Raw genomic sequence first — 26640 nt, 5'->3', positions numbered from 1 at the left:
ATTTTTGTTTGTTTGTTTGGTTTTGGCTTTTGGGGGGCTGTTGTTGTTGTTGTTATTTTGAGACAGGGTTTCTCTGTGTAGCCTTGGCTTTCCTAGAACTCACTATGTAGACCAGGCTGGCCTCCAACTCATAGAGATACCTCTGCCTCTGAGTGCTGGGATGAAAGGCATACACCACCATGCCAGGGTAGACCCTGTCTCTTGGGGAGAGTCAGTTACATTGCATAAGAATTAAGTTTGTAGAAAGAAATAAAAGACAAGAGTTTAGATAACCTCATCAGGTAGAACAGCATTAATTAACCAGAGACGTGGTTTCTGAGATCTGGCACAGGAGCCATGCAGTGTATATGCTTCAAGGTGGGGTTGCTGTAGCTGAGGATAGGGAAGACGGATGGGGTTTTGTTAGGGAAGAATGGGAAGTTAGTTGTTTGCCTTAAAGAGCTGTGTTTGAAACTGCAGGGTCCGGGTGTCTCTGCAGCTAGCTGGCTGCTTTACTTCTGCAGTCTCCAAGAGTTCCGGGACAGGGGCAGTGCTTTTTTTTGGCAATTCCCAAATACCTTGCTTCTTGGAAATTTGATCTCAGTTTAGGGCCTTGGCTTTTCTTTGGTGGAGGTGGTGGTGGGGGGTGGCGGGCAAAGGGACTATGTCCTGTATATTGTAGGAAGAGCATGTGTGTTGGAGATATAATGTGGGCCTCCTTTGGAAAGTGTAGTCTGCCAAGTTAGGCAAATTATTTTTATCCTTAATAGGTTGAAATATCTACAACAATTTTAAAAAATGATTGAAACAAGATCTTTTAAAATTTCATTCATTTAGCATGTACATGTATATGTGAGTGGGCAGATATATACCACGGAATGCTTGTGGAGGTCAGAGATCAGCTTAAAACAGTTGGTTCTCTCTTCCTTCATGTAGGACCAGGGCTCAATCTCAGGTCATCAGACTTGGCAGCAAGTGCCTTTACCTGATGAGCCATTTTGTCAGTCCCAAAGCAAGATTCTTTTTTTTTTTTTTTTGGTTTTTCGAAACAGGGTTTCTCTGGGTAGCCCTGGCTGTCCTGGAACTCACTTTGTAGACCAGGCTGGCCTCTGCCTCCCGAGTGTTGGGATTAAAGGCATGCGCCATCACGCCCAGCTCCAAAGCAAGATTCTTAACTTTAATTGCTACAAGTTTAATATGAAATCTGTTTGATAATTCTTGTATTGAATCTGTATGACAGTGATTTTATTATTTTTGTCCTATTTTACATAAATAGTTTTCAAGGTAGCTTTTTATCACTATCTTTACTTCACAGATAAAGCTCTAAACTATAAGGATTCCTTGACAGACTCGCCTAAAATGATGCTTGAGAAGCAGCAGCAGAGCCTCCCTTTAAAGCACACGGAGAAGGTTGTATGTTTAATGCCCACTGACTATAAAGCTCCCATGATGGATTATCCTGTGACTAGCAAAGTGTGTGCTTTGCATTTAGAAATCCCCAGAGTAGTTTATCTATGAAAGAGTGTAGTGTGTCTGTTTGGTTTGCTGGAGAGGTAACCGGCCCCTCCTTGTCGAGCTTTGGTTTCAGGTGAGTAGTAACCTAGCCTGTGCTCGCTCACTGTCTGGACTTGGGGACAGTCAGATAATTAATTTTGGGTCTAATGTGGCTTACAGTTCTTCTAACAAAAGGTAAATGAAAGCAGTTGTAGACATTTTAAACACTCCTATGAAATGCCAGTTGCCTGCTGTTTGCCATTTTAATCTAATGATTATGTGACAGCATAGCCATCCAACTTTGACTCTCCATGTCTGTGTATGCATAACAACTTCTTGAATGATTGTTGATGAAAATAATTTGCATTGTATTTTGGTTCCAAAAATTATAAATCTTGCCTGGCGTGGTGGCACACGCCTTTAATCCCAGCACTCGGGAGGCAGAGGCAGGCAGATTTCTGAGTTTGAGGCCATCCTGGTCTACAAAGTGAGTTCAGGACAGCCAGGGCTACACAGAGAAACCCTGTCTCAGAAAACTAACTAACTAACTAAATAACTAAATAAATAAATCTTAAAAGTGTGCCTTTTTCTTCTTCCTTCCTCCTTTCCCCCTCCCTCTTTCTACCTTCCTCTCTCTCCCTCCTTGGTTCTGATCTTACAGTGTACTGAATCTTCTGTGTACTGGCCAACCAAAAGAGGCATAACCATATATGCTGATCCAGATGTTCCATCAGTAAGGTATGATTTGAACATTGCATTGATAAGGTGACTGAACCTTAGGACAGTGAGATAGAGTCTTGCATAGCCATCCCTTCATATTACGGCGTGGAGTTGGGGAGGCTTAATTCTAGAACTACTAAAAATATCAAATTCTGTATACGCAAATCCAGATTAAAAAGTGTGATGAAATTTACATAAAATCTGCATACATTCTCAAGTATATTTTAAGTCATCTCTAAATGACTTCTAATATCTAATGCAGTGTAAATACTATATACATAGTTGTTAATATGGTATTATTTAGGGAATAATGTCAAAGGAAGAAGTCTCCATGATTAATACAGGCAGTTTGTTTCTACCAGATAATTTCCAGTCTGGTTAGTTGAGTGCATGTGGAGGCCACAAATACAAAAGGTCACATGGTCAGTAAGTATGTAGAAGGTTGATGATAGCCTAGTATCCCTGCTCCCCAACCCCACCACCCAAACAACAGGGTGGTCTGGGAAATTTTGGCTCAAAACACTCTACTTTAAAGGAAAAAAAATCTTATATAACAACTGGTTAGCTGACAACACAGTGGACGGAAAACTGGTCGTGGGTCTAGAGTCCCTTTGCTGCCTAGTTGGATACAGCTGTATGATAAGGCTCACCCCATGAACAGCACGGTGGCTGTGCAGGGTGAGTAAGCACAGGCCACAGCAAGCACAGCTTAGCAGCGTACAAGGTTGGAGAAAGTCAAGAGTAGTTCTCCAAAGTCTCTGACTATACCCCTGTCCTCGTTAAGATGCACATGGTAACATCAAAGGATCCACAGGAGAGCTGTAGTTCTGGGGGAAATTGCTGTGTGCTTTGTTTAGGCCACTTAGGGAACAAATCAGCAGCAGGAATAAGATGGTGGAGATTCCCCCTTCACACGGATCACAGGCTCACCTTTCCTCTGAGTTCAGTGATGGATTTTCTTCTGGAATTTAGGGCACATTGCTGATAGGGTTAGAATTACTGACATTGAATATGGTCTTGGAGCAGGACTAGAAGAAAACAGAGAGACAGAAAAACAACTAGAATTCCTGAGACTGAAGAAGGGCCCTGCCTCTCATTTCTTTGATATGCCAGAGGCGTCTTGATTAGGAGTTCTGATAGCTACATTTGCTGTGCAGTTCAGTATCTAGGCTATCCTCAGCCTGATAGAGGAGGGGAAGAGCAAGAAATCTCCAGAGTCCTGCTTCCAGCACTCAGTTGCTTTGGACTCAGTTTCTAGAAGTAAACCAGTTTCACTAGCAGAGAGGCTGCGGCCAGCCCGGCATGGTTTCACAGTCAGTGCTGAGCCCCGTTCTCACAGAAGCAAGCGTGTCTGGGTAGGTGAAGTGCTTCCTTACCACTACTTTTTACAGATTTCCAGAAAATTGTTATGTTTGTGGGTTAAACAATTGGAGAAAAGCTTGCCGCCCAGTCCCAGCCTTGTTTTGAAGCAGTGAGTAGGATTTGTTCTTCTGTCAAATCCTCCTCCAAGGATGGTTTGGGGAGACTGCAGAAATATAAACAGGAAAGTACGTTGTCAGTTCAAGACTAACTGCTTTAAACAGGATAAAACAATGTAAAAGAGAGTGCCATGTCAGACTTAAATGAAACATTTAAACTCTCAGTAGCAAGAGATGCTAGCCAAGAGACACTGCAGTTGGGGTAAGTATTACAACTCTGAGGCTCCCAGAGAGCCTTGGGATGCTAGCTGAGAGCTGTCCCTTGCAAAGGAAGTCTGCAGGTCAGGAGGACCAGGAGGAGCAGTCTTCTGTCTCCATGGGGTCTCTAGAATAGCAGGTCTTCAAGCCAGGAATCTCTGAAGCTACAGATCAGGAAGATGGAGTGGCGGAAATCTGAAGCAGTGGGTTTTGGAAGCTGAAAGCAGCTTCAGGGAAGACCTTCCTTCCACAGCCCTGCAGAGGGCAGTGAGTGTTAGAGGCTGCGGCAGGAATGAGTCCCTATGGCTGGTAGCTCAGGGTTGCAGCCTCACTCAGTCTGTACCTGGCTAGTCTTGAAGACAGACTGATGAGCGAGCCAGCTGGGAAACAGGGGCCCCTGGGGCTAGGCTGGGGGTGGGGGTCTTCTCCTCTTCTTCTGTAAGAGCCTAAGCAGCTCTGACTTGGAAGCCCCAGCACACCGAATTTATATAACTACCCTCTTGCTCCCGATTGGTTGGATGTGAGGAGATGAGAAATAGGACCACCAGGAAAGAGATGTAGGCCTGGTGGAGGGAGAACACAGGTTCCCAGGCGGCTGCCTTTGCAGGAATAGGGAACTAGTAAGGAAACTCCTGGTCGTTCCTGGCTACTCCAGCAGTTCTTGGAGGCTGCCTGCTGCTTTCTGGCTTCTTCCTTCCACCAGGGATTTCACTCTGTTTGAGTTTAGGAGCTTTTTGTTTTGTGGGTTTTTGGTTTTGTTGTTTGTTTTATTTTGTTTTTGTTACTGTTGTTGTTTGGTTTCTGTTTTTATTTCTTTAGCAGCTACTCCTGCTAAAGGGGTGGGCAGGGCACACAGACAAGGACAGGACCCTGACCCCCAACAGTTTTTCTGTGTCTTGCAGTGGAGGCATGTGGTTTTCTCAGCAACAGGGGCTTATTATCTAGGTTCTAGTGGTCAACCAATAGCATTGGGAATTGCCTGTATTAACTTGTGAATAAATCTTTTAATGTGTTTTGGTCTCCAGTGGGTCTAGCCAGAGGCCGAATGAGAAGCCACTGCGGTTGACTGAAAAGAAAGACTGTGACGAGAAGAACGGCTGTGTAAAGTAAGGCTGGGTTTGTTTGTTTGTTTGGGCTGAATTAGTTCGTTTGCTTGGTTTCTCTTTTCCCTGACTTGAATTGTTTATTGAAATAATTGTATAAAACGATAAGCACGAATTTACCTTTAATGTTGTTGACTTCAAACCTCCAGTCCCATAAGACAGTAAATATTCAGGAAGTCCCCTGTAGGTTTGTAAGCTCTGTCAGGGTGGTCAGGTTAAATCCCCATCATTCTGGTGGAAGGGATCACCCTTACCCTGATTCCTGCAGTGAGGTGGGCAGGGTTTAAACGGTGCTTGATACAGTCTTATCCGTCTTACAGCTATTCATTTTGATGGGTGATGCTTGCTTTCCTTCCCAGTTTTCTGATGTTAAATGGGTCCACCTCCTCCTCTCTCACAGCAAAGTAATTTTATTTTATTCTTGTTTAATTCACAAAACTGGTTCATACCCAAGCTCTGATTTTTGGGAGGCAGAGGCAGGTGGATTTCTGAGTTCGAGGCCAGCCTGGTCTACAGAGTGAGCTCCAGGACAGCCAGGGCTACACAGAGAAACCCTGTCACAAAAAACAAAAAAAACAACAAAAAATTATTTATTTTATGTATGTGAGTACACTGTTGCTCTCTTAAGACACACCAGAAGAGGACATCAGATACCATTACAGATGTTTGTGAGCCACCATGTGTGTACTGGGAATTGAACTTAGGACCACTGGAAGAGCAGTTAGTGCTCTTGACCACTGAGCCATCTCTCCAGCCTCTCTGAATTTTTTATTTTTTTTTATGCTAGATGCTACCTGCTTAAATAGTTACATCTTGGTAACTGGCTGCTCTGTAGTTACCAGACTGGCAGCTTACAATAGCTTGTGTCTGTGCTGTCTCACTGTTCTCTATCACTGTGAGGTTGCTTAGCCAGCTTCCAGAACCACCCTATGTCCTGTATATAAGCCTCTCAGTGTACAGGAGTCAAGTATGTTGAAGGCTGGTGTGGGGCTCACCGTGAGTCTAATGGTTAATACTTCTAATGCTGGCATCCCCTCCCAGAGAAACTCTCCTGTTTAGTGGTTAACATTTTTGCTATTATACGTGATTATTTTCTTTGGAACAAAGAATTTTTAAATTATAATTTAGTTTGAACTTATAATTGAGTGAATCCTGACAAACTCTATTATTTTCATGCCTCATAAAGCCTTGTCTTACCTACTGTCTTGCTAAGTGCTCCTTGCTTGGTCCCAACTAAAGGAAAAAGATACAACAGTTATTTGTTATCTGCTGTACATTCCAGGGAGCTGAAGAAAATCCATATCCTAGATATAGCATTTCTATTGTGTGGCCAAAAGCAAGTTGGGAAGGAAAGGTTTGGTTTATTTGGGTTCCTACACTTCCACATTCTAGTCCATCATTGAAAGAAGTCAGGACAGAAACTTAAACAGGGCTGCTGCCTGGATGCAGGAGCTGATGCAGAAAACTGAGGAGGGGTACTGCTTAGTGGCTTGCTCACCATAGATTGGTCATAGACTGCTTTCTTATAGAACCCAGGACCACCAACCTAGAGGTGGCACCACCCAAAATGTGTTAGTCCTCCCCCATCAATCACTGATTAAGAAAATGCCCTATAGCCAGATCTTATAGAGGTATTTTTCTCAACTGAGATTCCCTCCTTTTTGATAAATCTCAGGCAATAAGGCACTGAGTGCCAGTGACATCAGTGACACCTTACCATGCTACTCCAAGGCTGTTAAACCAGATCCCTCGAATCCTATAGTAATCCCTAGGATCTGTAGTAATCACCCTGTAGCCTATGCCAGGAAAGGAAACTACCAGAAGACTTTCAAAGATTATTTCAAAACCATTGACCTAAAACCCAACTGAAAAGGGACTATTCATGAAAAATAGTAGCTCTTGAGTCCATAAGCCCTGTGAGGATGACTTGAAACAGAGCATGGCAGGTAAGATGGCTCACTGGGTAAAGGTGCTTAACACCAAACCTAATCATGAGTTCATTCCCAGCTCCTTTATGGATGGAAAAACTGACTACCTCAAGTAGTTCTTTGACTTCCACACCTACATGCACGTACATACACAAAAATAATACTTGTAGAGGTTTTGTTTGTTTGGCTTGGTTTTATGTTTTTGGGACAGAATAGCTGTATATAGCTCTGGCTATCCTGGAACTCACTCTGTATACCAGGCTGACCTGGAACTCACAGAGATCCCCTTGTCTCTGCATCCTGAGTGTTGGGATTAAAGGCATGCACCACCACTACCCTGCTACATGTATATTTTTAAAGGCTTTAGGACTGGTGAGATGTTTCAGCAAACAGAGTTTCTTGCTGCCAGTCTGAGTTGGATCCCTAAGACCCACATGGTAGAAGGAGAAAAGCAACTTCTAGGAATTGTCTACTAAATTATACCTGTATATTTGTATGGATGCACATGCACATAAATGTTTTTAAAAGTTATAAAATATTTTTTAACACACAAAATGGGTTGGGGAAATGGCTGAGCAATAAAGCAATTATCATGCAAGCGAGAGTGTAGAAACTTGGATCCTCAGAACCCATGTAAATGCTGAATGGACATGGTAGTGCTCCTTTAATTCCAGCCTCAAAAGATGGAAATATGGAGTTCCTGGTACAAGCTGGCTTTGTGACTACCTGAATTGGTGAGCTGTGGGTTTGGCTGAGAGATCATGCCTCAAAGACAATTACTGTTACCAACCTCAGCCTCCCCACAAATTCAAACACACACATACATATACACACATACATACCACACATAAACATAAAGAAAAAAACCAGATAACTCTCAATTTACAAAACACAAAGGGAGCCAGGCATGGTGGCGCAAGCCTTTAATACCAGCACTCGGGAGGCAGAGGCAGGCGGATTTCTGAATTCAAGGTCAGCCTGGTCTACAAAGTGAGTTCCCAGACAGCCAGGGCTATACAGAGAAACCGAGTTCCCAGACAGCCAGGGCTATACAGAGAAACCCTGTCTCAAACAAACACAAAAACAAAAACAAAACAAAACAAAAACAAAAAAACCACAAAGGGAATGGTGATTAGCAGAGAGAAAATTTACATAGCCTTCAACATGCCTAACCCATACCAAAGTTAGAATGTGATTTCAGTATAAGACACTGCTCAGGGATCCTACCTACTAATAGCAAAACTACAAAGCAAACCATCTAGTCTTGGCATGCAACTGTGAGGTCACCAGATCATAGCCATTCTCCATGTACTCCCCAGGGCTCATCTAAACAGTATGAATGAAGAGGGAGAAACCACAGTATCCCCCAAATCTATTTCCTCTCAAATGATCTAAGAAGAGGTACTAAAGGAAAAAAGACTTAGGCAATGATATGACCAAGAAGAAAGATTTGAAATGGCCCTGAAGCACTCTGATTGAGCCAACCATAGTGAATTTTATTACCAATCAAGCAGCTGTGTAATTTTAAAAAGGTGGCCACAGTTAGCAAGAGGAACTTTATGAGAAGTTATCCAAATGGAGAGAGTGAACCAAGAAGACCTACCAACAGATTGCCAGAGCGTACGCTCAAACTGAGAGTTGCATTTCAAAGAAGAAAAGTACAAGGCTGCCATCCAATTCTCAGCAAATCTCTGGCAGAGCTTTGAACCACATGTGCTCAAGAAGCTGCCAGCTGTCAGTGAAAATCCTGAAAGAGTAAGAGATACTGCCTACATCACCCAGACTGGCCTTTGAACAGAGGAAGAACTAGGGCAAAAGATATTTCCAGAAGACACTACTCCTAGGACATGAAGTCCTCTGTATAGAAGCCATAAAACACCCCAAGAGGTGCCAAACAACACAACTGAGCTGCTTGCTGCATCAGGCTCTTGGAGCTTGAGATGATGTACAAAGTCTTCAAAGAATGTATCCACAAGGAGTCAACCTTCATCAAGGGAATGCAGCAAGTAGCACTTTCATGGCTTCTGCTTTAGGTCGTGCCTCCAGGTTCCTACCTTGCTTTCCCTCAAAGACTATGACATGGGTTGTGTAAGCCAAATAAAAATAAGCCCTTTCTTTTCCAAGTTGCTTTTGGTTAGTATTTTATCACAGTGGTAGTAACCCAAGTTACCATCCCCCATAACCAGAAAAAGAGTACCTAGGATCAGCACCACTGTCTGAAGGCTTGTGGAGCTATGTGCACTGTTTCTGGTTAGAGTAATGAAGGAAGACTAAAAGATGCCTTTTCCTACAAGATTCCTGCCTTTGAGGGACCCAGCCAGCCTTCTCAATTGGAGGCCATGGCTTCATTTCCTGTTTGTCATGCTAATGTTCAGCCAGCTGTGTTTCTTAGACCCATGCCCTTCACAGCACTCCATCACCCAATAGTAGGCCATCATACCCATTCTGAACTGCATACCACCCATTCTTTTGTTGTGGGTGATAGAAGTATGTGGCATCCATAGGCAGAGTAGAGATCCATACAGCAGTGTTGTATGCTACTCACTATTCCTGGGGAGGCATGGACCAATAACCACTTACTTCAGCCAGGAAACCAACAACAGACATAATATAGATACAAACAAAATCCAACTTTTACACCCTGGTGAGTTGAATGGGGTCTCTTGTCTGAGCTGAAATGACTCAAGACAACCAAATCACACAAAGCCCACCCCAGCATTGCTAACAGTTCCTAAACCCTGGAAACCTGGATCCCACTACAAAACCTGCAGGCAGCTCAACAGGTTAGAGAGCGTCCCTTCCAGATAGCTCATCTGTCTCTGATTCTGCCAGGCAGCGTTGCTGGTTTGAGGGAGTCTCTCAGCAATCCATACAACTTACATATGCTTGAGGAGGGGAGCCTAGTGTATCTGACAACTTCAGGAGATTTCTGAAGCCTTTGAGTTGTTTACTTTCTGAATTTAAGGAGTGTTCCTGAAAGATGGAGTGTTTCTGCTTCCCAGAAAACTCCCTTTGGTTTCCTCTGCCTATAAAAGTTTTGTGTCAGGCTGGAGAGATGGCTCAGTGGTTAAGAGCACTGACTGCTCTTCCAGAGGTCCTGAGTTCAATTCCCAGCAGCCACATGGTGGCTCACAACCATCTGTAATGGGATCTTATGCCCTCTTCTGGTATGTCTGAAGACAGCTACAGTGTACTCATATAAATAAAATATATAAATCTTTAAAAAAAAAAAAAGTTTTGTGTCCTGGAGCTTCCTTCCTACTATTTCAACTCCTCTGTGTCTTCTTTCAACTGCCTCTGTCTTCTGTGTTCTTCCAAAATTAAGGTTTTAGTCTGTGAGGAACTGCAACATAGCAGGCAGATCTCTTTAGGGATTTTTTTTTAGGTGTTGAGTTGAGAACCTACTCTGTTCCTCTGAGGGCCTCTGAAGATACCAAGAACTTTATGTTGGTTCTAAAGTATAGTTAAAGCTTCTTACCAACTCCATCAGCCAACCTTGGGCATATGTGAGATGAGATTCCACATAGTTTTGTTGGTAGTGGCTCTCTGTAGCATTATTTTGAAAAAAGATTTTAACACTGAGACTAGATGTACTGGGGACTACTTTGATAATAGGTTAAAATATCTGGTATGGGTGTAGGAGAGTGGATGGCTTGCCTTACAGTGAGTAAGAGACAGCGTGAGAGATCACATACCTGCTGTACTGGTGTGCCTCTAGCCAACAGAAGAGTATTACCCACATTTAGGGTTGTCTACCATCAGCTTCAGTTCAGTATGCTGATTGCATCATAATGCCTTCTAGGCACACCAGGGTTGTGCTTTATTAATGTCCTAGGATTTTCTCAAACCAATCAAGTTGGAAATTAAGATGAACCATGGTGTCATGTCCTTTTTCATACATGTGACTTCTTCTGAGAGACTCCCTCAAACCAGCAACGCTGCCTGGCAGAATCAGAGACAGATGAGCTATCTGGAAGGGACGCTCTCTAACCTGTTGAGCTGCCTGCAGGTTTTGTAGTGGGATCCAGGTTTCCAGGGTTTAGGAACTGTTAGCAATGCTGGGGTGGGCTTTGTGTGATTTGGTTGTCTTGAGTCATTTCAGCTCAGACAAGAGACCCCATTCAACTCACCAGGGTGTAAATTTTTCAGTTTTCTTAATGGCGCTAATCGTTTTGGGATGTATTGTTGCTACTCTTGATGCTGCATTTCTGTTCTTTTTGTCTTCCTAAGGGCAGAGGCTTTTCTCGGTGCTGTATTCTAGGGCCTAGTGAGCCAACCAGGGTTCTTTGGTGTATAGACTCCACTCTGCTGCAGCACGACCGAGTCTGAGCAGCGTTCCATTGCACATTTCATTTACTCATCAGCTGAGAGAGAGGAAGGTCTTGTAGCTTTTGCATTAAAAAAAAAAATTGAGTCAGGAAGTGTTGGTGCATGCCTTTAATCTCAGCATTCAGGAGGCAGAGGCATGCACATCTCTGTGAGTTTGAAGCTAGCCTGGTCTACTTACCAAGTTCCAGGCCAGCCAGGGATACATAGAGAAACCCTGTCCTGAAAACAAAACGAAACAAAACCAAACAACCAAACAAACAACCGAAAAAACAAAAACAACAGTCACGGAAAAAAAAAAAAAGTCTGTCGACATGAATGGGGTTTCAGGAAAGAGTGTGGTTCACTGTGTGAGCAGCACACTTCTCAGAGAATAGTGTGACTTCTCTGCTGCTCTCACCAGTCCTTACCCATATTGAGGAGTGAGTGGGTCTGGGTGTAGAGACAAGCACTTTCAAGTTACTTCTTTTTTGCATTAGCAGAGTACAAGTCCTCACCTGGTATCTTCTGACTACAAAATAAATCTGATAATTAGACCAGTGGTTTTGACTTTAGCTGGGCCCCTTTGTAAACACTGTGTAGGACATTGGTTATAGGAGTAGCGGCCCAGATGCCAGCCCGGGTTTTGAATGGGATACAGGAAACTGGTGTGACCTCTATTGTCCTTGCATGGTAGTAAAGCCAGCAAGACAGAGCACAGTGTTTTCCCACTGTGTCTCCCTTCACAGGGGAAGCGTTAAGTAGGATTGCAGTGGGAGAAATGTTAACTATGTACTTCTTCAAGTTGTCCTTTAAACTGTTTTACAGATTACTGCAGTTTCTAAATCCTGATCCTTTGAGAGCTGATGGGACCTCAGACCTGCACCAGGTATTACAGACTCTAAGAATAGAAGATGAAAGCAGAGAAACCACTAGTGGTATTAACACTCCTTTCTCCCTTCAGGCTGCCTTAGGTGGGTTTTCCCCAAGTCCTGGCTTTTGGAGAATGTAGAGAGCCACTGCTGTAGTGCCTGTGTTTTATTAGGGGAACAAATGATCTTTAATTTGGGTGGTTGTGTATGTTTTCCAGTAAGCATGTATTCCTAGGTGTTTACACTATGATCTACAAGAAAACACAGTTTTCTTCTTGGTAAAGTCCTTAATACTCTTCTGCCTACTCAAGGAAGGCCTGGCTGTTGTTGTCTAACGTCTTGTTGGTTAGTTGCAGAAGGTGAAGCTGGGCACACTGCAGCCTGGGGTGGTGCTCCGGAACAGGATCGAGCCCTGCCTAACCCTGGAGAAATCACCTCTGTCGGCAGACCTGAAGAAGGTGAACATGTTCTTAAAGCCAGACTCCTGACGACATGCCAGCCCTTTCCAACACAGAGTGTTGCTTTGTTTTGCTTTGTCTGTTCTGTTCTAAGAGTGACGGGGATGAAATACAGGGCTTTGCGCGTCCTGGGCATGCATTCATCACTGAACCATACCCCAATTCCATAGGAGGATTTTAAATAAACACTTCTAAGGCTACATTGCAGAATTCTTGCTTCTAAAATTCTCTTAAAATATTTTGTGATTTATTTCTCATGTATTCGAAACTTCCCAGAAGATTAATTTTTTTTTATAGAAAAGCCCATTGTGCAACTGTTGATCCTGTTCTGAAGTAAGTTTTCTTTTTTCTTTTCTTTCCTTTTTCCCTCCCTCCCCCCTCCTTCCTCCTCCTCCTCCTCCTCTTCTTCTTCCTCTTCTTCTTCTTCTTTCTCTCTCTCTCTCTCTCTCTCTCTCTCTCTCTCTCTCTCTCTCTCTCTCTCTCTCTCTCTCTCTCTCCACAATTTCTCTGTGTAGTCCTGACTGTTCTGGAACTCACTGTATACCAGGCTGGCCTTGAACTCAGAACTGCCAGCCTCTGTCTGCATCCTGAGTAATGGGACTAAAGGTGTGTGCCACCACCACCCAGCTTTTCTGAAGTAAATTTTCAGATGGGCTTTTGGAGGGAGGTTAGAACACATTTCTAGGACAGTTGTGACAGTTGTTTGCCCGTCCTTTTCAAAAATCCTACTACAACCTAGAGACTATCTTTTGGTAAATCAGTTGTACATACCTATGTCTCCTTCCTGATTTTAAAGAAAAGGCTAAGATTTGTTTTTGAATAATAGAAACCCAAACCACAAGAGTGAACAGAATGAGAGGAGGTTGTAAGGTCTTAAGTAGGGAAGAGATTTTACAGCGTGTAAGAAGGCAGGAAACAGCCAACGTCTGCTTGTTGATTGATTTTTGTTGTTGTCATTTTGGGTTTGTTTGTTTGTTTCCTGGGACAGGGTTTCTCTGTGTCCTGGAACTCATTCTGTAGACCAGGCTGGCCTTAAACTCACAGAGATCCTCCAGTCTTTGTCTCCAAAAATCTGTAATTAGAAGCTTGTTTGTTTGTGTTTGTTTTTTTGGGTTGGGGGTGGAGTTAGTGGGGTTCAAGTCTATTTCTTGAATGTGCCCTACCAGTGTGTATTATTCTAAGTGGGAGATAACTAGAGTCACTTTCTGGAGAGAGTTTCATACCGTTTAAAACCGTCTCAGTCAAAATTGCCTGCCTACCACCCTGTCTTCCTTCAGTGTTAGGATTCATGATGACAGGATTTGCCTCATCATCTGATCTGCTTGTCAGGACAGTGTCTCTCAGTGTGAACAAACTGCTCTGTTCAGTGTGAACAAACTGCTGACTGTAGACATTCTGACAACAACCCTTCACCTAAAAAAGGAGAAACCAAACCAAACTCTGTGCAGGGAGTAGAGTCTGCTAGAAAGTAGGTATCAATGGGTGCAATTCTGTGGGCCTGCACTCCCAGCGACTCGGGAGGCTGGGACACAGGATTCCTTGAGCTCAGGACTTTGGAGTCAGCATGGGCAGCATAATGAGAATTGATTTCTAACAAAGAAACTATTCCCAGAGATACAAGAAGATTTAACAGCAGCAAGGTTTTTGTCTGTGTTTCTGCTTTTGGGTGCAGGGACTTCCTTTCAGCTGGACCAGGATCTTGCCATAATTGAACACAGTGACAGACACAAAGGGAGGGGAGGAACCCTTGCTTGCTGGCTGTGCCCCTAGCTCTTACTCACTCACTGATGTTCTTCAGGTCTCGAGCAAGGAAGCAGCTGTGCTGTGACCACCCAAATCTACAAGAAGCCTGATGTTGAAGGCATCAAGGGAAGGGGTACTGTTCATAAGGGAATGCCCCATGAATATTACCACAGCAAACCACTTGGCATGCTATTGGCATTGTTGTAAACAAGCATGGTTCACGTCAAGAGAATCAGTATGTGTCTTGATTGAACATACATTCTAGAGAGCTGATTGAAACATGTACAGGAAAATGAGGGGCAAAGGAAGCCAAAGATGAGTGTATCTGGGTTCAGCTGGGGCTCCTGCCTAGACCAGCCAGAGAAGTACTTTGTAAGAGCTAACAGAAGAGCTGAGCTGCTGGATCTGTTCCCTAATGTACAAGAAGAAAAGGACCAGACCTAGACTTTAAATGAGGAACTGATGTAGTTTATACCTGCAATCTCAGTACTTAGGAGATTAGAAGCAGGAAGAACAATTCATGGACAGAGTTATATGAAACCCTCTCAACACACACAAAGTTGAAGGACAGGAACATTGAGAAACCAAAGAGAAAGAAGTAACAAAAGCATCTTTATAAGCAGCAGGTGTGAGGTATGAAGATCAAGTGAATGGAGAGAACAAAGACGAAAGAATATAAAGTCTCGAGTTTAACTTAAGGTCTGAAAAATCAGATGGCTAGATAAAAGGAGGTTCTCTGAGGAAGGACAGTGAACATTTTGTGGACCCAAGTGACATGAATTCCCATGTTGACAGTCCCTAACTAGCACAAATGGACAGACTTTGCATAAGCACATGGCTTTGACCTGTCTGAACTCAGATACAGAGGACATGAAAGTTGCTATGGAAGAAATGATCCCACCAGAGGTCAGGTTTCAGAATGACCTCAGGCTTGTACCCAGTTGCTGTAGAGTTCTTGGACTTGAGCATTTGGTCATTCCAGCCCTACAAACAGGTCTATACTTGGGTTCTCAGTGAACTGTGTGGGTAGAAATAGGTTTTCAGATTTGTAAAATCTCAAGAAAATGTACTTCCTCTATCCCATGTCCAAAAACTACTGAAGTCTCTTTTCCACAAGAGTGTCAAGGAAGATCAGTGAGCTGCAGGCAGAGGAACAAGCTGCGACGACATGGCCCCTCAGCTCAGCTGGAAGCTCAGGGCTTTGGGAAGGAGGTTAGCATAGAAAATTCAGTATCATTTTGGGAAATTGTACTTTTGGTCACAGACTTCTGAAACATTCTGGTTTTAGTGATAGGTAAAGAGAATAGTATGCCAATAAAAGCATGTGTTTTTAAAAGATTAAGGTAGGTAAGGTGGTGTGTGTCTATAATCCCAGCACCTGTGGAAGCTGTGGCAAGAGGATGAAGAGTTCGGGGCTGGAGAGATGGCTCTACAGTCTAGAGCACTTGTTGCTCTTGCAGAAGACCCAGTTTGGGTTGCAGCACCCACATGGTGGCTCAGAATTGTCCAATTCCAGTGGATCTTGTGACCTTCTTCTGACATGAACATGGTGCACAAGCAACACATGCAGCCGGAACACCCATTCATATGGGAAAAAGTCTGGGGCTAGCCTGGCAAGATCCTGTCTCAAAAATCAAATGAGGAGTAGTTTTACAAATGAGGCAGATGGGCTGACAGATTATTGAGGCACTAGGAGACAAAGCCTTGTTACAGTATGCTTTAGTCATCTGGTTGGGGCGGGCTACTCAGTAGACCTTTTAATAGGTTCAGAGAACCAATAGTTTTAAAATAGGGACTTGATACTTGGGAAGCATCCATGCAAACAGAATTCATATTAGGTCTTGGGAGAATACCAGAATATGCCATGTGTGTCCTACTGGTGACAGTGAGGTGCATGGAGCTCTGAGATGGAAGGTTTTCTCTGTCATTTATGTCTTTCTTTTCTCCTCTCCCCCACCATCTTCTCTGTAGGCTCTTCAAAGAAACAAGTTCCCGGGACCCAGCCACACTGCATCTTACTCCTGGCCTCCTATTGCACGTGGCTGTGATATGGTTGTCATTTCTCACTGTGGGAATGACCCCTTGTTGTACTTGCCACCGCTGCTTACGATTTTGCAGATGGGGGGCTGCTACAAGTCATTACCAAGTAGAAATGGAGTAAGTTGGAGATCATTTTTGAAATGGATTAAATGTTTGTTTTCAAATGACACATCCATGTTTATTTGTTTGGTGAAAAAAAAATAGTACTCAAAATTTCCCAAACCAATAAAATAGAAGCTGAATTATCAGCCTGGCTTGGTGGCACAGGCCTGTTTTCCCAATATCTGAGGCATAGGATTACAAGTTTGAGGCCAGCCATCCTAGTGCTTAGGAGCAGGAAATGGAGCCAAGCTTCTGGGTTCTTAGTTTCTTGCTGATGTATTAGCTGTGCAGCCTTGAGGAGAGACTTCACCTCTGTTCCTCAGACTCTTACCCTGTGGAATGAAGAATAATTGGCCCTACCTGTAAGAGTATATTAAGGTTTAAAAGACTTAGGGAGTGCGTTAGCTCAGCTTAAGAACTAGTTCAGTGTTTGTAAACCCACTCTAGCGAAATGATAGCTCTGCTCATCTGTATGATGACAATAGCTAAAGGCTTAGTCTGTGCCAGGAGATGGTCTGGATGTTTCACATATGCTATGTTTGATTCCTAACAACTTTCCAAAATCATTTGAATCTGTTTGTCTTTGCAGCCTCTTGCAGTCATCGTGTGTCCTGGGTGGAAAAAGGCTCAGTTTATTTTTGAGTTATTGGGAGACTATAGCATGTCCTCCAGGCCTCTTCATCCTGTGTTATTAACAATTGGACTTCACAAAGATGAAGCCAAAAATATGAAGCTTCCAAGGGGGTGTAAGCATCCTTTCCAAGCTGTTTGGTTTTCTTTGCAGAAGTCAGTGAGCTTGCCTAAGTAGCTAGGACCTACCTCAGTGGCTAGCCATTGGTCTTGACTTCCTAGTTACCAATGGGTATCAGTGGTGAAGGTTTGGTCTTGACTCAGATTTCTGAGGAAACTGCATGATTTCATTCAGTTGTCATATGCTACCGAACATTCACTGCCAGATGCTGAGCACAGGGCTGAGGAAATCTGCCTTTCAGGCAAGCGGAGCCCTGGCAACTGGGGGTGTGGTCATATATGCCGGCTCAGACAGGGTGGACAGGGCTTGCTTGCCTTGCTCACCCAGTAGAAAATGGCTGCTGAGAAGGAAGTGGAATCATGGTGAAGGACATATTGGAGAAACCTGTAGAAAACCTAAAAGTTGTTCATTGTATTTTTCTAAATGTAGGTGATGTGATTGTCACAACGCCACACAGCCTTTTGAGACTTCTTACGTACCGAAGCTTGTTATTCCTTAGACTCTGCCACCTGGTTCTGGATGAAGTGCACATGCTGTTCTTTGAAGCTAATGAGCAAGTGAGTATGGGCACCTGGGTGTCTGCTGCTGTTCGGTATAATAGTGGGAATGTTTCTGAGGTGTGGCAGCTCTTCACTGATTAAAATGTAAACTTGTAGTTAATAGTGCCATACTATTCTGTAGCATGATAGTTATTGCTTGCAACAGCTTATTTTAAACCTGTGCCTTGTGCATGCTAGGAACATGTTCTCTGCTGAGCCATATCCTCTGAGTTTTTTGAAGCATTTGTTAGAAGCTGACAAGCTAACCAAGAACAGTATTTTGTGAGTGATGCTAGCCTCAGGTAAGGCTCAGGCTTTCTCTCTTAGTGACTGTGTGTCTCCTTTGAAGTCTTAGAGTACATTTCCAAGCTAGTTCTTAGATGATCAGCTTTGCATCATTGTCTGTCTGAGCAGTAGACAGTCTGTTGCTGTCGGCAGCATGCCATCACACTATGGACACTGCTTGTCTGCCCTGCAGAAACCAGGGCCTGCCTTGTATTTTGCTTTGTTTTCCATACCAACTGGTAAACAGCGGGTTCCTATTTGCTTAGTTCCTATTTCCTTGGCTAGTAAGAGTGAAAATTAATGCAAATTGATCATTGTGTCTATTCATCTATGTGTTATTTGGTTGTTTTTATTTGATGGGGTCATCTTTCCGTAAGTGAGTTTTAAAGTCTTTAACATAAGCATGCTAATCCCTTGTCACAAACATTATAACCAAGATGCTGCTTGTGGCTTAATTCCATCCCAGTGGAATGTTGCAGTGTTTATTGATTGTCTATGCATTTTCTTCTTTTGAAAACATTTTTTTCCTTTTTCCTTTTGGAAAGTCAACACACTAAAAACATCAGCTAGAAAGTCCCTGAATTCCGTGTTGTAGCTAATCCTTTACTCTATTTTGAAACAAAGATTAAATTTACTAATTTTTCAGATGTTTGCCATATTAGATAACTTTAAAAAAAACGTTGAAGTGGAGGAGCGGGAGTCTGCACCACACCAGATTGTAGCCGTGGGTGTTCACTGGAACAAACACATAGACCATCTAGTCAGAGAGTTCATGAAGGACCCCTGCGTCGTGATCACCGCCCTGGAGGAGGCTGCCCTCTATGGCAGTGTCCAGCAGGTGATGGGGAAGGGATGGTGTATATCAATAAGTACACACATGTCCATACCCACAGTCTCGTGCATATTATTCAAAAGAGCAATATGTTAGATGATCCACTATGGTTTCATCCTCAAATTTGTAAACATGAGTTTCATTATACTCATTCCCTTTGCATTTTTTCCTATTACAAGTCTAATCTTTCTAGGAAAAGTGCAGCTCCAATGCTGTGACACCTCAGAAACCACCTGTCCCTGTGTCCGTTGGCAGGTAGTGCATCTGTGCCTGGAGTGTGAGAAGACCTCTACTTTACTCCAAGTTCTTGACTTTGTTCCAAGTCAGGCCCAGAAGACCTTGATCTTTACCTGTTCTGTAGCAGAGACAGAGACTGTGTGTAAGGTAAGCCTGCCCTCACACTGGGACATCTCCACCATTGGTGGGAGCCAGAGCAGAGAGCGGGAGGGAGATGCAGTCTCATAGTGTAGCACAGGCTCTGGAGGAGGAGCAGTGCTGTGTGGCCATGTCAGATGAAGTGTGCAAGCTTTGGTTGGTGAAAACACGTGAGCATCAGTACTCGTGAGAAAGCCAGGAAGATCATCTACATCGTAGGAAGGAGAGCCAAACACATTGTTGTGAGATTTATCCTATTGGATCTAATTCTATAAATAGCCATGCTAAAATATAGAAACAAAGCCAAATACAAAGCACCATGTCTTTCCTTCCATCGTAATAAGCTACAGCATACAGCTTAAAGGGCCTCATTAAGGTAGCACACATATCTGATGTAGATACACACACGTGCACACGTGCATAGACACTCGTGTTATCTAAAAGAGAAGTAGCTTGGCAATAGTGTTTCACTTAAAGCAGATCTTTAGATGGAAACTGTAGAGCCTTGGGGATGGTTTATACTCGTGCTGTGAGTCCAGACTTGACACTAGTAGTTAGCAGTAGACCCATTGGCTGGGCTTACACGGGCGTGGTGGTGAGCTGATGACTTTGGTTTCATCTTTAGGTAGTAGAAAGCAATTCAATATTTTGCTTGAAAATGCATAAAGAAATGGCTTTTAATTTAAAAAGTATTTTGGAGCAGTGGAAGAAGAAGTTAAGTCCTGGCTCCCACATTGTGTTAAGTAAGTACTTTAGTTTCTATTTAGACAAGGCTGGGCAGCTGGGATCATTCCTTCCTTTATAGTTCTCATATTCAGACAGCTCATAATTTTTAAGGTTTCAGAATTCAATCTAAAATGAAAATTAATTTCCTTCTTAAAAGGTGAATTTAGGTACCCCAGGTCTCTCAGCTTAGCAAGCAGAGTTCTTGCTGGAGTTGCAGTTTGGGTTCACCTATGTAGAAAGCCTATGTTGGTCTGCTATATCTGTCTGTTTGTCCATCTATCCATTCATTCATGTACACATCTGTAATGATATTAAGGTTAATAACAGAAATATAAAGGTCAAGATGTACAGAGCAAGGGAAAACTCTATGAATAGCCTGATTTATGCTAGAGGAAGGAATTTTTCAAGCTAAAAGAGAGACTACTGTCCTCTGGAATTTTATCAGTATGCTATAGCATTTTGCAGGGGTTGGGAGGGGGAGAAAGACAGTACTTTGCACATTAAAAGTGTGATGCAGACTGTGTGTAGATTAGTGGTCGAGCTTTTGCATAGCAGGTATGAGGCCTGACTTCAGTCCTCACCTCAAATAAGGAAGCAAGATGTGGTACAGAAACATGGTACAGTGTGGGCCCTTCACCTGCCTATCAGAGTCCATGCAGAAACGTCCATATGGGGCCTTACGGAAGCTTCTCTCCAGCCTTAACAGACGACTGCATACCACTCCTGGCCATCACCGATGCCACGTGCGTCGTCCACTTCAGCTTTCCTTCCTCACCAAAAGTATTGGGTGGACGCCTGTATTGCATGTCTGATCATTTTCAGAGTTTAACTGAACAGGTTTGATCGTTTTTTATTACATTTCTTGCTGCACTCTGTGCGTGTGTGTGTGTGTGTGTGTGTGTGTGTGTGTGTGTACATACCTACTAGCAAATTTAGACCCTACAAAGCTTTATTGAGTGAGATCAGATTGGTATGGATGATCTGCCTCTTTTATTCACCCCCAATTTTAAGGGTTCACCTGCAGAGCAGGGAGATAAGAAAACTAAATCTGTCTTGCTGCTGACGGAGAGGAATGCAAGCCATGCTGTTGGTATCCTGAGATACTTGGAGCGAGCAGATGCCAAAATTCCATCAGAGCTGTATGAGTTTACAGCAGGGGTCCTGGAAGCCAAAGAAGATAAGAAGGCCAGAAGACCTCTTTGTCCATATCTTAAAGCTTTTGGCTTTTGCAAGTAAGTCAATGCTTTTTAAGTTGAGTAGTGTCATGCATTGAAATTCATAGGTAATGAACTTGCTCCTTGATGTAACTACCATACACCTATCTCCCTGTGTCAACTCACTCAATGTAAAAGGATCGCCCAGAGGTTCCCACGTGGTCTTCCAGAAGTGACCACCTACCTATAGCTGTTAGCATTGGCAAGCTTTGGGTTTTTTAAGTGGCACATATTATACATATCAATGGAATTCACAGTAATGTTTCCATACATGTTCATACAATGCACTGGCCAAGTCTAGCCTTACTCTCCTAACCTCCACATACCCTTTCCAGTTTGTAGCAATCACAGGTCTGCTTTCTGATGTGCTTGGTTTTGAAGTTTCCACGTGGGAGAGGACATGTAGTACTTGTTTTTCTGTGACTGGTTTGTTTTACTTATTTCTTCCATTTGCTACAAATGGGATGGCCTCATTTTCCTCCATAACTGAATGTTACAGTGCTGTGTGTGCACCCTATTTTCTTTTTACACTAATTTACTAGTGAGTATTGATTGTGTTAGTTTGCTTTTCTGTTGGTATTATAAAATATTCTGATCAAAAGAAACTTAGAGAAGAAAAGGTTTATTTTAGTTTCTATTTTTATTTTGTGTTCTGTGACTGTATTGCCATGTGTGTTTCTACTTTTTGTTTGTTTTTTTGAGACAGTGTTTCTCTGTGTAGCCCTGGCTGTCCTGGAATTCACTTTGTAGACCAGGCTGGCCTCGAACTCAGAAATCCACCTGCCTCTGCCTCCCGAGGATTAAAGGCGTGCACCACCACGCCCGCCATGTTTCTACTTTTAGTTAATGGGCCTGTGGCAGTTTGCAGGTGGGGCGTGCTGCTCTGAACTTTCTCTTGTATGTCTTTTTAGGGAATATGTGTGCAGTCTTTTGTGTAACATAGTGAAAGAGAGGCTTGTATCTTAGAGGTTAATTGGTCTTTGTTGTAGATTATTGTGATGTGTGGGGCTGGAGAGATGGCCCAGCAGTTAAGAGCACTGGCTGCTCTTCCAGAGGACCCGTGTTGGATTCTTAGCACCCCAGTGACAGCTCACAGTTATCTGTTGCTTCAGTTTCAGAGGACCCAGTGCTCTCTTCTGACCTTTTAGGGCAGTAGGCATGCATGTGTTCATAGACATATATGCAGGCAAAATGTCCATACACATAAAAAAAACCCACTAAATTTAAAAAATAAAAATGTCTCAAGAAATAATAAAGAGCTGTGTTCTTTGAGTTCATCCAGGGTTGATGAAAGAGTGGAGGAGCTCTTACATTTGCACTGTTAGTGCCCTCTTCACACTAGCTGCTTAGCATTTACATGTTTACAATAAAGCATGTGTGTAGCTGCAGGTCAGTTTCCTGGAGATGTCTTAACATATGGGATAAATTTATAATCCTAGCTAGCCCATATAAAAGACATACAATCCAGGTATTTTTATTTATAAGCCATAAGCCTAGATTGGGCAGGTTTGGAACTCTTCCAACTTATGTCCCTTGTCACATGCTGTTTCTCCTGGCCACGTGCTCATGGTTTATCTCCTCTCAGGGTGGCCGGCCGCCTCTGTCTTACTTCTTTCTTCCTTCCTTCCTTCTTCTCTTTTCTTTCTTTCCCTCCCTCCCTTCCTTCCTTCCTTCCTTCCTTCCTTCCTTCCTTCCTTCCTTCCTTCCTTCCTTTTCCTCCTCCTCCTCCTCTTCCTTCTCCTCCTCTTCCTTCTTCTTCTCCTCCTTCTCCTCCTTCCCACACCTGCAACAACCTCACTCTATCCTCCAGTCCCTTCTTTCTCCCTCCACTGCCCAATCACAGCTCTAGCCTTTTATTGACCAATTAAATTGAGGAGAAGGTTCACATAGCATCACTTAGTTTATGTGAGAATCTGCTTGTTGGCAGCAGTCACATCTTGAGAAGCCAGTATTTCTTTAGTATTAGAATATATGCTAAAACATTATTCTACATATAAGCGGCACCAGACCAACCCACTACATTAACACTTCATGTTAACGTATTTTCTTCTTGTTTTAAAATCTAGTCCTTTTGTTTCCCCAGAGACAAAAGGATCTGTCCTGACCGGCACCACATTAATCCAGAAATGGACATCCCAAGGAAATTATCCAATAAAACACTACCAGTGTTTGGACACATTAGGGTAAGTTCTGCTAGTATTTTTGCCTACTAGTTAGCAGTGTTAAGTCATTTTCATGAAAACTTTTTGTTTTAATTTATTATTTTTATTATTTTCTGAGACAGGGTTTCTCTGTATAGCCCTGGCTGTCCTGGAACTCACTTTGTAGACTAGTCTGGCTCGAACTCAGAAATCCACCTGCCTCTGCCTTCCCAGTACTGGGATTAAAGGCGTGCACCACAACGCCTGGCTTATTATATTAGTTTTATTGAGAGTTTTATTGCATGTTTTGATCATATTTATCCCAATCCCCCACCCCCTCCCACCTCTTACCCACCTGATTTGCTGTCCTCCTTGCAACACGAAGCTGAGGAGTCCAGTTTGTGCTGCCCACATGTTTTTGGAAGTGTGGCCTTCACTGGAACATGTAGGGTTTGCCAGGGGCCATGCTCTTAGAGAAAACAAACTGTTTTTAAAGCATCAGAAAGAATTAACCACTGTCTGTCTATCGTGTTAGATCCTGGGGTTGCTGTAACAGAGCACTGCAGTTGGTGACTCACACGAGAGCTCTGGGCCCACAGTTGATCCCAGCACAGGCAAGCCTTCAGTCCATGCAGGACAGTCTGTCCTTGTCTGTGTCGTCTCCCTGCCCCTGCTGCCTGCTAACCCCAGGAACCCTCCGGCTTGACATGGCTTGGTTTGGAATTGCATCTCCCTTAGTCTGCTTCTTTAGGTCACTGTTGCTTTCTTTAAGTAGGCTTCTCCTCTTCTCTCTGTTTCCCTATTAAAAGTAAAAAGTGCTTGTCACTGTGTGGAAGGCCCACCCATTCGTCTAAAGCTGCCCCTCCTAGAACATTTGTTGTATACAGAAGTACTACCTGCTACATTGTAGACCAGGCTGGCCTCGAACTCAGAAATCCACCTGCCTCTGCCTCCCAAGTGCTGGGATTAAAGGCGTGCGCCACTACGCCCGGCAGTTTATTCTTTGTATAAGATAATAATCTTTCAATTACTGCTCCATTGGATAGGTCTTACTACATAACTCTGGTTAACCTGGAACTCCCTTGGTGGCCGGCTTCCGTAGTAGCAGGAGGTTTCATGCAGGCTGGAGTGGGAGAATTGTTATCAACATCTTAGTTATGGAATGTTTGTTAGCCATAAAGAAGAATAAAGTTCTGAGTTTTACAGAAAAATGGATGTTCTGGGAGATAGTCATTCTAAGTGAATTAAGCCGTTCTCAGAAAGGGAAATATCATATATTCCCCCTATTGCTTTTATATAAAATCATGGGTGTACACATTAAAGAAAAGTAGCAGTGGAATTGTCTAGAGGATAAACAGGAGGGAGGAAGGCAGGAAAAGGGTGGGTGGGAAATTGGGATGTGTCGGGTAATATGTCCAACATATTTACCTGTACAAAAACTTTAAAATACACAAGCAGTTTTTAAATAGATGTATAATAATTTCAATTAAAAAGTGAACAAAGGACTAAACTAAAAGTGAACATCACAGCCGGGCATGGTGGCGCACACCTTTAATCCCAGCACTTGGGAGGCAGAGGCAGGCAGATTTCTGAGTTTGAGGCCAGCTCGGTCTACAAAGTGAGTTTCAGGACAGCCAGGGCTACACAGAGAAACCCTGTCTCGAAAAAAAAAAAGGTGAACATCACTAAAACAAAGTTTTTAATTTGTGTGTGTGGTGGTTCTCTTGTGTTGGTCCAGTGTCTGGCCTGCTTCCTGCTTATTCTTCTGTCTTTCGTGCATACCATGGGGTCCTGTTGTGCTGACTGATTTCTGTAGCTGTCACTCGTGTGGGTTTTATTTCATTGTCTTCTACATGTGTTCATTGTATTTATTTCAGGTAATACCTTTTTACATTTCAAATGCAACCAATTACTTTGGTCGTATAATTGATAAACATGTGGATCTTTATGAAACTCTTAATGCAGAAATGAATGAATATTTTAAGGAGTCCAGTAATAAAACATCTGCTGAAAAGGTGGAGAATTTGGGGTTGTATGGATTAGAAGAAAAAACACTTTTCCAGAGGTAAATGATCTGTAATCTCTTCTCTACAGTTGTGAGACGTGAGTAATTTAAGTAGTGTTGGATGCTTGTTCTCACCAGTGTCTGTTATGGAGTGCGTGAACTTTGAGCCCCAGGACAGTGGTGCTTGTACACAGCACTCAGAACTTCCACTACAGATGTGCACAGGACACCATGCTAGCTCCTGAGCACACAGTACAGTGGCCATAATAGTCCAAATAGTCATTGGTCCATCACTGTGTAGCATGCACACTCCTTGCAACTCATTGCATTTCTCCCAGATTCCTAGAGAAGAGGCACTGCTTTCACGTTACAGAAAAGCAAGCGGAGCCATGGCTGGGTTGAGTAAGTTGTCTAAGGCCAGCTCAGTGGATGGCACAGTTAGTGTCCTGCACCCCCCACACACACACGTGCTGATTTGCGCCTACCATGTGATTTGCACATGGCCTGCACCTCTCCTCTTAGGACCCAGAGTCTCTCCTGTGTTAACTTTTGTTACAGTATCAGACACAGGGTTTGTTCTTTTCAGAAGTGCTGCCTGTTCTGTGGTTGTGTGTGCTTTAGACAGTCTGCCAGTTAAAGACTCCTGTGCTGTAGAGCAAAACTTCAGTGTAACAGAATAAGGAGGCTTCCTTTTTGGATTCCCTGATGTCCCTGCTGTTCTTTAGGGTTCAGGTGTTGGAGGTGAGCCAGAAGGAAGACACCTGGGGTTTGGGGAGTATCCTGGTGAAACTCATAGATGAAGGCAGGACCAAGCTCATCACAAGAGACCAGCTGCTGCTGCTCCCTGAGAAATTCCACACTCTGCCCCCTCAGGCTGTGGAGTTCATTGTTTGTAGGGTTAAGCCAGCTGACAGTGAAATTGAATGGAACCCAAAGGTGGGTTACTTAGCTTCTTACGTTTTATTGACTTCGGCAGTGCATTTAACCCAGAACATAAAAAGAATTGCTACTTAGTTTGAGTTTCTATATGTAGGGGGGGGGGGTTTGTTTTAATATGAGGTCTCACTGTGTTGCCCAGGATAGTCTTGAACTCCTAGATTCAAACAGTCCTCTGGGGCAGCTTCACGAGGAACTGGGACTATAACTACTTGAGTCTTAAATTCAAGCCTTTGCCTGACAACTTTAGGTCACTAAAGCATGATTTCCTGCGGTCCCTAATGTCACTGTGCACCACTGTAACTGAGCTCTCGCACCACAGGAAAAGCATCAGGACTCCTGGCAATGTAGCCTGAGCCATTCATGTTCTGTCTTAGAATGGAGTCAGTTTGAAAAAGAAGACAATGTGAGAACCT

The 26640-nt window shown here is 43.3% G+C and overlaps 1 protein-coding gene and 1 pseudogene across 10 annotated transcripts in view; both read left to right on the top strand.

Annotated features, from left to right (window-relative positions):
- The window catches only part of Tdrd12 (tudor domain containing 12), a 70844-nt gene that overhangs the window by 31420 nt on the left and 12784 nt on the right, over positions 1 to 26640 (top strand). For 6 of the 10 annotated variants that reach the window (XR_001778000.2, XM_030242998.1, NM_001368387.1 and 3 more), the window contains 16 exons: positions 1295 to 1389; positions 2135 to 2211; positions 4895 to 4975; positions 12034 to 12094; positions 12428 to 12535; positions 16250 to 16435; positions 17010 to 17166; positions 17601 to 17728; positions 18642 to 18833; positions 19083 to 19211; positions 19828 to 19945; positions 20626 to 20765; positions 20940 to 21160; positions 23226 to 23325; positions 25161 to 25348; positions 26014 to 26224. Coding sequence is in view for 9 of the 10 variants with exons in the window: in XM_030242998.1 (XP_030098858.1) it covers positions 1295 to 1389; positions 2135 to 2211; positions 4895 to 4975; positions 12034 to 12094; positions 12428 to 12535; positions 16250 to 16435; positions 17010 to 17166; positions 17601 to 17728; positions 18642 to 18833; positions 19083 to 19211; positions 19828 to 19945; positions 20626 to 20765; positions 20940 to 21160; positions 23226 to 23325; positions 25161 to 25348; positions 26014 to 26224 (2192 nt within the window). In the remaining variant the exon portion in view is untranslated. Of the gene's footprint in view, positions 1 to 1294; positions 1390 to 2134; positions 2212 to 4894; positions 4976 to 12033; positions 12095 to 12427; positions 12756 to 16249; positions 16436 to 17009; positions 17167 to 17600; positions 17729 to 18641; positions 18834 to 19082; positions 19212 to 19827; positions 19946 to 20625; positions 20766 to 20939; positions 21161 to 23225; positions 23326 to 23818; positions 24589 to 25160; positions 25349 to 26013; positions 26225 to 26640 lie in introns of those variants that run through there. The other 4 variants (XM_030243001.1, XM_011250704.3, XM_011250707.3 and 1 more) reach the window with 4 other exon arrangements.
- On the top strand, positions 8021 to 8906 carry Gm18558 (predicted gene, 18558; annotated as a pseudogene).

The sequence above is a fragment of the Mus musculus genome, chromosome 7 (assembly GCF_000001635.26).
Source record: "Mus musculus strain C57BL/6J chromosome 7, GRCm38.p6 C57BL/6J".
NCBI classification, from domain to species: domain Eukaryota; kingdom Metazoa; phylum Chordata; class Mammalia; order Rodentia; family Muridae; genus Mus; species Mus musculus.
This window is presented reverse-complemented; position numbering and strand designations above follow the sequence as displayed.